The 11725-nt window shown below is 43.7% G+C and overlaps 1 protein-coding gene across 1 annotated transcript; it reads left to right on the forward strand.

Annotated features, from left to right (window-relative positions):
* Positions 1-5462: 5462 nt before the first annotated feature.
* LOC147423524 (chlorophyllide a oxygenase, chloroplastic-like) lies at positions 5463-10997 on the forward strand. The gene is made up of 9 exons (XM_086501073.1): positions 5463-6060; positions 8624-8728; positions 8816-9106; positions 9218-9365; positions 9452-9636; positions 9728-9840; positions 9923-10217; positions 10301-10404; positions 10512-10997. Exons 1-9 carry the CDS (start codon positions 5710-5712, stop codon positions 10594-10596), a joined length of 1677 nt encoding a protein of 558 aa, XP_086357199.1. The 5' UTR covers positions 5463-5709; the 3' UTR covers positions 10597-10997.
* Positions 10998-11725: the final 728 nt, after the last annotated feature.

Below are 11725 nucleotides of genomic sequence, written 5' to 3' on the forward strand. Positions count from 1 at the left end.
TCGGCCTACGACTGCAGGTGCTGAGAATATCGACACTCCCAGAGTGTTGATTTGTGGCTGTCTACACATCGAAGGATGGCTCACAGTTCTTGGAGGCGTGTCACATACGACACGGGCGCATCTACACACAGACTGTAGGCGACATCCACTAGTTCATCAGGTAGCTTGTGTTTGCTGCTTGATATTCCAGATTTCATCCTGACATTGCAGGTACTTCCACATGGGATGTATTGTCAGAGATGATGTATGTTTGTTGAGGGTTTGCTCGCTGTGAGTCACGCAGCAAACAACCGCCGCAGCGGTTACAGCATATAGTGAAAAATTTGTGGATGTATGACTTTGTGGGAAGTCTATGTACTGTCAGATTTACTGCAGCCTTTGTTGAGGGTCGAGTGAGGTTTTATTGAGCTGGGGGATTCTCGAATGTTGAGATCCTTTCGGTGATACAGGTCTTGGAGCGATCCCTCGAGCACCCTTAGATAGGCAGCTAGGATGTATTGACTGTGAGTTAGACAGTTGGGATTGCATCTTTGCTTTACTACCGTTGAGGCATTGTCACAGTCTATGCTTACAGGACAGTGAGAGACAGTATAGGTGCAGGACAAGTTTACTCGCAGCTTACAGTGTCAGAGAGACAGTGTTTTTTGAGCTGTTTTTTGGTCTGTTTTTTTTTAGTACACCAGAGCCATTTTACAAAGGAGACTCTGCCAAAATTTATGCAGAATCTGAAGCTTTCTTGGTTCATTTGACAGGTTGATATTGGTTCAGAGGTCAGTTTACAAGGGAAACTCTGCCGAATTTTTCCCAGGAAAGTAAACCACTGTGAAGCATAGCTATGGCTGGATCACAGGACACTGCTCTTTACAATATCAAGAAGCTGGATGGAACCAATTTCTCATTGTGGAAGAAGCAGATTTGGCACGTGTTGGTACAAAAGAAGCAGATAAAACCTATAAAGCTCAAGGGGATAAAACCAGAAGATATGGGCGAAGATGAATGGAGCGAAATGGATGAATTGGCACTTTCTACCATTATGCTGACTTTGGCAGAAAGCGTTTACTTCAATGTAGCAGACGAGATGTCGGCTTATCAAGCATGGTTAAAGCTGAGTGATCTTTATGAGAAGCAGAGTGCAGCCTCACAGGTATACTGGCTTAAGAAGATTGTTGACTTGAAGATGAAAGAAGGGACACCTATGTCCAATCATCTGAATGAATTCAACACAATCTACAGTCAGTTGTCAGCTCAAGGTGTCAAGTTTGATGAACCTGTTAGAGCTATGTTCCTGTTGATCACATTGCCGAAAAGTTGGGACACTTTTCGCACAGCTTTGAGTAATTCTGCACCTCCAGATGGTTTGAACATAGCAGGTGTAGAAGGAAGTCTGCTTACTGAAGAAACCAATAGAAATACAATGGACAAAGGCAAAGGAACAGCCTTAGTTGTCAGGGGAAGGACCAAAGAAAAGTACAAAGGTGGAAAGAGGAATCAGTCTCGTAGCAAGTCCCGCAGTGCTAAAGGCAACAGTGACATAGAATGCTACCATTGTGGCAAGAAGGGTCACATGAAAAGAGACTGCAGAGAATGGAAAGCAGAAAAAGGCAAAGAGAAAGCTGAAGACCATGGTGAGAAGAACAAGTCCTCAGTGAAGATTCAAGAAATAAATGTGACAAACACTGTTGCAGAGGATGACAGTCTAGTGTCAGGAGACATCTACTTCTTGAAGAATACAATGGACTCAGCTCTTCTTACAGCATCTGATGGAAATGCACTGAGTGACTGGATTATAGACTCAGGGGCATCACTTCATGTGTCTCCAAACAAGGAGTGGTTTACCTCTTATGTGACCACTAAAGATCATGTTCGGCTAGGCAATGGGCAGACATGTGAGATCTTAGGTGTTGGAGATGTTCAATTGAAGTTTCAGAATGGCTCTTCTTTCACGCTGAAGAATGTGAGACATGTTCCCGCAATTACAAATAGCTTGATCAGCACAGGTTTACTTGATGATGCTGGCTACGTCACCACTTTTGGACAGAACATGTGGAAGATATCCAAGGGTTCTATGACAGTAGCACATGGAGTAAAGTCTGGAGGACTTTACATGATTTATGTATCAAATGTCTCTAAAAATGTAATCAATGTAACCGAGCAGCCGAACGTTTCTTTGTGGCATAGCCGGTTAGGATATATGTCCAAGAAGGGAATGGAAATCTTGTCTCGTTCTGGTTATTTGCCTGGATTTTCATTTAATGATTTTGAATTCTGTGAACATTGTCTGTATGGTAAGCAAACACAGCAGCCACATAAGCATAGAAGCAGTAGAAGAGATACACAGTTGGCACTTGTTCATAGTGATTTGTGTGGACCTATGCCTAACCTATCTCTAGGGGGAGCTTCTTACTTTATGACATTTATAGATGATTACTCGAGGAAAGTATGGGTTTACTTTCTCAAGCACAAGGATGAAGCGTTTAGTGTTTTCAAAACGTTTGTGACACTTGTGGAGAATCAGAGTGGCAAGAAGCTTAAATGCTTACGCACTAACAATGGTGGAGAGTATGTTTCAAAGGCCTTTCAGGACTTTTGTGAGTCAAAAGGTATAAAACGTGAACTTACTGCTCCTTACAATCCTCCTCAAAATGGTGTTGCTGAGAGGATGAATAGGACAATACAAGAGAAGGTCAGAAGTATGTTGTCTAATGCACAACTGCCAAATGGGTTTTGGGCTGAAGCTGTATCAACAGCTGTTCATCTTGTAAATAGATCTCCTAGCAAGGTTTTGCAGAAGGATTCAGTGCCAGAGATGGTATGGTCAGGCAAAATGCCCTCATACAAGCATCTCAGAGTCTTTGGCTGTGAGGCATATACTCACGTTCCAAAGGAATTTAGGAACAAACTTGAGCCAAAGAGTAGAAAGTGCATCTTTCTAGGCTATGGTAATTCTGGTGAGATGGGGTACAGACTTTGGGATCCCGAATCCAGAAAGGTTGTCCACAACAATTATGTTCACTTTAATGAATCCAAATATCATTCTAAACCAGAGAGGGTTGAGGAGATTAGAAGAGTTGTCTTCCAAGAAGATGGACCTGCACGTGCAAGACAAAATGTCAGGGCTCAAGAGGAGCAAGGACAAGATAGAGTGGAACCACAGGTTGTGGCTGAGCCTGAGCCACCTATTGTGCGTAGATCTGGACGTGTCACGCGACCTCCTGATAGGTTTGTTCCATCTATGAACTATGTCATGTTGACTGATTGCAATGAGCCTTCATGTTACAAGGAAGCAGTGCAAATGAAGGACTCCGGGAATTGGCAATTGGCCATGCAGTCAGAGATGACAGCTCTGCATAAAAACAAGACATGGAAGCTAGTTAAATTACCACAGGGCAAAAAGGCTCTACCTTGTAAATGGGTTTACAGGTATAAGATCACCGCTCATGATAGTCAGCCAAAGTACAAAGCAAGGCTTGTTGCCAAGGGCTTTAAGCAAGAACAAGGCATTGACTTTGATGAAGTCTTCTCTCCGGTCGTCAAGATGACTACATTGAGATGCTTTCTTGCATTGGTTGCCATATTAGATTTGGTGTTGCACCAAATGGATGTCAAGACAGCGTTCTTGCATGGTGATTTAGATGTGGAAATTTACATGCAGCAGCCAGAAGGGTTTGTTGAGAAAGGCAAGGAAGATTGGGTATGCCAGTTGTTAAAGAGTCTTTATGGCTTAAAACAATCACTGAGGGCATGGTACCATAAATTCCACAAGTTTATGCTTTCTAAAGGCTACAAACGTAGTGAATTCGATCACTGTCTATATACAAAGAAGGCTAAGGATGGTAGTTGGTTGATCCTTATTTTGTATGTGGATGACATGTTGATTGCTGGTAAGCACTTGGAAGAAATTTCAGCTTTGAAGTCAAAGATGGCAAAATCGTTTGACATGAAAGACATGGGTGAGGCAAGTCATATACTTGGTATGCGCATTGAGAGAGACAGATCAAAGAAGTTGATTTGGTTATCTCAAACAAAGTATATTGACAAGGTTTTGCAACGTTTCAATATGGAGAAGGGAAAGGCATTGAGTGTTCCATTGCCACCATATGTGAAACTTAGCAAACAAGATTGTCCTGTGTCTGAGGAAGAACAGGCTGAAATGGATAAGATTCCATATGCGTCTGCAGTGGATAGTTTGATGTATGCAATGATTGCTACTCGCCCAGACATTGCATTTGCAGTGGGAGTAGTAAGTCGATACATGTCAAACCCAGGCAAGAAACATTGGGAGGCAGTGAAAGGAATATTGAGATACCTGAAAGCTACAAAGAGTATGCGTATATGCTATGGGAGTCAGGAGCTAAGTGTAAAGGGTTTTACAGACTCAGATTATGCAGGTGACTTAGACAACCGAAGGTCTACGTCAGGGTATGTCTTTACATTGGCTGGTGGAGCAGTATCATGGCGTTCTAGATTACAAGATTGTGTTACTCAGTCTACTACAGAGGCTGAATATGTTGCAGCATCAGAGGCATGCAAAGAATCAATTTGGCTTAATCGACTAGTAACAGATTTGGGAATCAAAGAAGAGATGCCTGTGTTATATTGTGATAGTCAAAGTGCTATACAATTGGCTCGCAATCCAGTTTATCACTCAAAGACAAAGCATGTGGATGTGAAGTATCATTTCATTAGGGAAATACTCGAGGATAAGCAACTTCAGCTTGTCAAAGTTCACACCACAGAAAATCCTGCTGATCTACTTACAAAAGGACTTCCCTCAGAGAGCTTTGCGCATTTTCGCAAGCAGTTAGGTGTAGGGTAGTACATCACTTCTCTACATCTCTTGTATATTAGCTTGTATAGTAGCTTCTCTCACACTTAAAGTACCACATTGGACTTTAAGTGAGAGGTTGTTGGGGTATAAAGCCCAATGTGGTCGCCCAAGTAAGTGGGCGGGCCGCCAGGTATGTACACATATTCTTTTGTAAAAACCTAATAAGAACTCACTATGCTCTACACATTACAGTAGAGCGAGTTCACCATATCGTCATGCTCTTCTTCTCGCACTCTCTCTCGCGTCGCACTTCCGCTAGTACTCCTTCAGGTATCAAGCCAAATGATGAGCCATGCAACACCTACTAAAATTTTAAAATATTGATGACCCATTTCTTTCAAAATCAAAGGATGACCTGCTACGTTTGATGGTTGAGGCTACCCATTGAAAAAGTAGTAGTCAGCGCCATTGGAGCAACTTGTAGAATTGTAGCAGGCCACTTGTGGTCCCTAATTGAGCCTATAAAGGGCCTATGGGGGAGCCCTCTATAGGCTCAATGGGGTGAGACCTTAAAGAAGCGCTAGGCTCTTATCCAAGCGTGGATCAAATGAATACATGGAGGATTTGACCCAATGAAGCATGGCCAAGTGGCAAAAAGGGAGCCATGAGAAATGCCTCTTCTTTCGTTTTGGCCAAATCAATGGAACGATGTCGCCATTTCCATTGATCTTCGTCGCTCTGGGCATGTGTGTATGCTGAGGTTGTGCTGAGAACTGCATGCTGCAGAGCCGTCCGTGTAGCGAGGACTTGTCCGAGTTTACGTATCGCAGAGTTTTACTGAAACTGTGGTTTTCGCCATCGCCAGCGCGTGGCATTGGACCAGTCGTCTGCAAGTTGGACCCTCCGTTTCTACACCAGCTGCAAGCTCGGTCTTGCTGGGCATGGCCTCCAATTTATGTCCCAATCTAGACATTCACAGTCCGTCGTCGTTTCTCACTGGTTGCATACCCTCAAAGAGGGTTGCGGGTGGCGTCTTTGATGCTCAACCCACGTGCAGACTGCGCACAGCAAGAGTACAGGCTTCTATGACGGATGGGTTATCTGAGGCTTCTACTGACAAAGCCCCATCAGGTTGGCTCTATGTTGAATATCCTCGGGCACCGCGGCCACCCCCCACCAATGGGCGCCTCTTTGATGTGCAGCATGCTTGGGAGGTTGTACGCCAAGACCTCCTCTACTGTGACTGGAAAGCTCGCCAGGATGTCTTGGCCATCAAGACCTTACATGACAAGGTAAGCCTGTAATGCCTTTGCGATCTGGGTGTGCTTTTTGTGAATGTAATGAATTTGGAGGGCCAAGTCTCAGTATTCCACCAATGTCATTTGGCTTTTTTTTCGAGCACCCACAGAGGTTGGCAGTGCAGTGGTGATGATATATGCCTTGTTCCTGCTTACTTGCTGGTTGTTTGCATGAGGTTGGAAGAATCGTCTTAAACGAAACGTCTGTGTGATTACGAAGGGTGTCTTTGGATATGCATGTTTGGATGTGAGGAATTCCCTAGGCCCTCAAAGGGTTCATGGATTCCTTAGGCCCTTTACACGGCGGTTGCCTCAAGAGTGAATATCTACAGTGATCATCCCAATTTCAGTGGGGGTTTTCCTTGAGCAACAGTAGAGCTAGTTATGAATATTGCAACACATTGTACACCAATTGGTTCTTTGGCTCTTCCATTGAAATGGTGGTCTTGCTGTCTGTGTCCTTTGACCTAGTTTGCCCATCAATTTGGTGTGGTTCAATCAACTTTGGGTATAAACTTTTTCGTGAGTGGAATCTCATAGTTATAGGGAATGGCCATTTTCAGGTCCGTTCCCATCCCAATTTCCCATTCCGGATCCCCGTTCCGTGTTTCAGACGTGAGTATCCGAAACAGGGAATGGCATTTCATGCATGTTGCCGTTCCGCGTTCCCCGATCCAATCTCCAGGTCCGGGTAAGTATGGAGTGGATGCCATTGGCAACAAGGCCTTCTCTGCAATCCCTGGGTTGTAGCTCTGGCCAAATAGTTATGGCTCTTCAAACCTGAAGTAGACAGGAATGATCCATTTTTTCCTTCAGTGTGGTCTTGTTCTAGGGCTACCGGTCACACAGAACCCTTCATAAAGGCGATGTTACTTTTTTTTTTCAGGGGGGGGGCTTATAGCCCTCTATTACCTTTATGTTCCAGAAAGATATACAAAATTTGATGTTGCATTTGGTTGGGCAACACCATGCTGAAATGTACTCATTTTTGAAGGGGAGGGAGAGTGGGCGGGGCTGAGAATTTGCAGGTGGGTCTGGAAGCGAATGGATATTTTCCCTGGATTGCATTTTGCCAATACGGTCTGATCCCCCTTTTCTCTTTTCTGCCTCTGCTCTAGTCTAGCCTCAGTGAGTTGGCCTTTTTAGTGTGGGATGTAAGACATTGCAGGGTTGTGCTAGATGTTTTGCCAAGCTTTGTGTGCATTCTAGGTAGATTGTGCAGGGCATTACACCTGGGTGGTTGGGACATTTATGGATGCTGGAATTGTCCAGTAAATGAAGATGTTTTTGTGGATGGAAGGGCATAGCTGCTGCTCACGTGTGAATTGGACGATGGAGATGTCTTTTTTCAAAGGGGTGAAGGCCTGTATTCATTTTTATGGCAGGGTATCATGTCTACTAAGATTTTTCCTCTCTAATGGAAGTGAAATGGGTTGCTTTGTACAGGGTGATGGTCTCCTTTTACATGGTAGAAAATTGAAATGGGAAGTTGTTATGTCTGCCAAGAAATTGTCTATTTTAGAATGCTCTATTTTCTGTTGCTGTGTTTAAGCCAAAGCATTGTCAATATTTGCCAGTGTAGTGACAGGAAATGGTGTCAGCAAACTATGCAAGTTGCAGCTTTCCTTCATTTCATGTCCACCATCTCCACACAGTGATATGGAATGGCCAGCCTGAGTATTCTATCACGTTGTCTCTTCTGAGTTCTCTCTCTCTCTCTCTCTCTCTCTCTCTCTCTCTCTCTCTCTCTCTCTCTCTCTCTGCCTCACACCTCACAACTGTGGACTATTCCTTTTGTTTGATTCTTTCATAAATTGTTTTTTCAATGAGTAGACCAACTGGCCATTTGAAGTGGAAACTTTCTTCTTTCCTGGTTTGTATTTGCCTTTTGATCGATATTTGGTATGAAAATAATTTTGAACAGGCGAGTATTGTTTCTGTGCCTATTGTTCACGTCGTTATAATTTCTTACAATTTTATGGCAAGGACCGAGTTTATTAACTCCTTTTGTAGCATCAGGATCTTCCTTACCTTATGAGAATAGTGTCAAAAATCTGAATAGATGTCCTCTACACTATGCAGACTCTGTGTTGGCAGAGGAAGCTATCCTAGGGTACTGTTAATGAAGTAACGTATGGTTTTTCTTTTTTATAAACAAGGAAAGGCAACTTGTGAATAAGCTTTGTGGTTGATTGTTTTTCTGCACATGTTGGATTGACTCATCTGGCTTGGCTATCAGAGTGCTTTGTTTGGTAGTGGGTTTTTGATCTGTCTCTATCTGATGTTACACCCAACTTCAAAACGACTAGCCCACAAGAATGGCTTTTAATGTATGGACCTTCTCTGTGTTATGCAGCACCATGTTATTAGTGGAGGAGTGTTCAAGCTTTACAGCTAATGCTGTTAGGCCTGCAGTGGTAGTAATAGTACTGTGTGGTGAATTATGGCAGTTGCGACTTGCATATCTGTGCTTTGGTTATGACAAAGCCGCACATACTTCCTGTGTGTTTTGCACTACTGTTTACTAAACTTGTTGTTGGCTTTGACACGATAACAGGTTGTTGAAGTTCTGAACCCTCTAGCGAGAGATCAAAAGTCAGTGGAAACACTTAGGTTCGAGCTGGAGTCCTTGCAACATGACTTGGTGAAGGCCCATGAACAGGTTATTTTGAGTACATTATCATGTGCTGGTTTATTCCTTCTTTTCACATCATACCTCCTGACAACTCAGTCCTTGTTACTCTTTCAGGTCCATCTCTCTGAATCCAGAGTATCATATTCGTTACAAAAGCTGGCAGACATGGAGGCTCTAGTGAATGACAAGCTGCTACAAGAAAGCCCAACGGCTGAGAGTAGTGTACAGACCAGAAAAATCTCTTCCTCAACCAGTGTTCCAGTGGAACATCAGACTCAAGCGAATGTCAGCCGTCCATCAAAGGGATCACTGAATGTCTCTGGCCCTGTGAAAGCTTATTCAGAAACTTTGCGCAATTTTTGGTATCCTGTTGCATTTTCAGCAGATGTAGATGATAAAACAATGGTGAGTGATTTGTCAAACCCCATTATCTGCTTGTGTTGCAGCTAATTTTTTCCCGTTGGATACTCTCTGTCGGAAGATTGCATCCAATTAACTGTGTGACATCAATTCCAGGTACCTTTTGAATGCTTTGAGGATCCGTGGGTTATATTTCGTGGTGAAGATGGCAGGGTTGGGTGCGTTCAAAACTCTTGCGCTCATAGAGCGTGCCCTCTCCATCTTGGAACAGTGAAAGATGGTTGTATTCAGTGTCCTTATCATGGTAAGAGTCCTAAAGTGTCTTTGCAGTGGTTGTGTTTGAAAGCCTATCATGTATTTATTGCAAGCAACTCGGTCAGCATCATGCAGGTTGGGAGTATGCAACTAATGGAGAATGCAAAAAGATGCCTTCTACAAAGTTTGTGCATGTGAGCATCAGAGCGCTTCCATGTGTGGAGAAAGATGGAATGATATGGATATGGCCTGGTGATGAGATTCCTGATTCAACCCTTCCTTCATTAGTGCCCCCACCTGGCTTCACCATGCACAGCGAGGTAATCATGGTGTGCAAGTTGTGCTGTATATATAGGCACGTGCCTCTTCGCTTCTTTTGTATAAAAGTATTCAACTTTGTTGCTGTCATAGATTGTGCTGGATCTACCGGTAGAGCACGGGCTTCTCATGGAGAATCTATTGGACCTGGCACATGCTCCTTTTACACACACGACCACTTTTGCAAGAGGCTGGCCGGTTCCAAGGTATTATGAATGTTAGTAGTACCATTGCATGTGTATACTTGAGCTTTCTACTTGTAGCTGAAGACCCTTCCTGTACCTGCAGCTTGGTCAAGTTTTGTACTCCTGTGGGTACTTTGAAGGGATTCTGGGACCCTTATCCAATTGACATGGAGTTTCAGCCCCCTTGCATGGTCTTGTCCACAATTGGGATCTCAAAGCCTGGGAAACTTGAGGGTACTAGTACAAGTGCTTGCTCAAAGCATTTGCATCAACTCCATGTTTGCTTGCCATCTACACGCGGCAACACTCGACTGCTGTATCGCATGTCACTTGATTTTCTACCGGTACTGAAACATGTGCCGTATATTGAATATCTTTGGAGGTATCTTGCAAATAAGGTAGGTGACTTCTGGACTTTCACCTTCTTTTCTGAACGTCTCCTTACCAAAAATATACATCAAGGTGCATGACTTTGTATCAGGTGCTGGATGAGGATTTGAGGCTTGTATTAGGCCAACAGGACCGAATGATCAGGGGAGCTAATGTGTGGAACCAGCCTGTTGCTTATGATAAACTTGGGTTACGGTACCGTCTATGGAGACTCAGCGTTGAAACGGGTTCTTCAATGCCTACATGAACCAGGCCTTGACAGCTTGAGTCATGACACCTGAGGCCCCTCTTTGCAATTGCAGGATGGAAATGGACTGCCTGAGCCTGCACTTGGCTTGTGTTTCGGCCCTTCAATTTGTCACTGCACATAGCAAAAGTGTATTGTAACTATTGTATGCATGTATGAATTTTGTGAATGTGTAATTGTCAAGCTTCGAGCTAGTGCAGATTGATTAGCATGGTGCCCCGTTCAGAATAATGGAGCATATCCAGGCAAAGTTGTAAGTAACCTGGCTAGAGAAGTTGGGTGGTGGTCCATCTCAAATGCATGATTACCATGGGGGACTCATGTTTTGTATGTACCTTATCAGGCAGTTGTACCCAACCTTAGAATCCATGCAGAACCATCATTTTGTAGTTTAGTTTTTCTTAAGTAGTATCTTGTTTGGAGTTCGTTACAGAGAAGGGGGTACTACTTACATTTTGTACTAATATTCTTGACAATTGGTATCTGATGAGCAGTGTAATGCGCTTTTCTGAGCTTCTAATGCTGAAGAATGTTGATATGATGCCTTGTTAAGTATCCTCAACCTGATTTTTGTGGTTAGGGTGGCATGGACTGATAGCATGTGTGTGAGAAGTCGACATCAACCCTGGTCCTAAGCATTAAACAAAAGGAGGAGGATCTTAGGAAGCACGAGTATCTTAGTGAGGGTAACCTCATTAGGGAGGGTGAGCTTTGTAGAGGGCCGGAGACATGGAGGCCTTAGATTCTCCCATTCTCGATGATGACTCCTCCGATGATGGTAGTTTCCCTATCAGTCCCTAGTTTCTATTCCTCATCTCTTTTTTGGCCTGCTGGAGGATCTCAGGAAGCGCGAGTATCTTAGTGAGTTAGGGAGGGTGAGCTTTGTAGAGGGCCACAGACATGGAGACCTTAGATTCTCCCATTCTTGATGATGACTCCTCCGATAATGGCAGTTTCCCTATCAGTCCCTAGCTTCTATTCCTCATCTCTTTTTTGACCTGCTAAATGAACAGGCCTTAGAGGCATAGGCATCTAGGGGTACTTTCATAGGGATGCAGAGCGTATGAGTTTACGGTGGAGTAAATGCGTTGTGGGTGGTGCACTGGAGCCAACTTTTGCGTAAAGTGCACATGGGGACTTGGAGTTAAGTGTTTTAAAGTTACGCATATTCGGAGATTAATTTCAAAGCGCTATGTTGTGCTCGGTGTTCATGTTGAAGGCTGGTTTTAAGGCAAAGCAACCCAGATCAGTTCAAGCAACTCCCTTGAG

Source organism: Adiantum capillus-veneris, chromosome 26 (assembly GCF_014529385.1).
Source record: "Adiantum capillus-veneris isolate H3 chromosome 26, ASM1452938v2, whole genome shotgun sequence".
Taxonomy (NCBI): Eukaryota; Viridiplantae; Streptophyta; class Polypodiopsida; order Polypodiales; family Pteridaceae; genus Adiantum; species Adiantum capillus-veneris.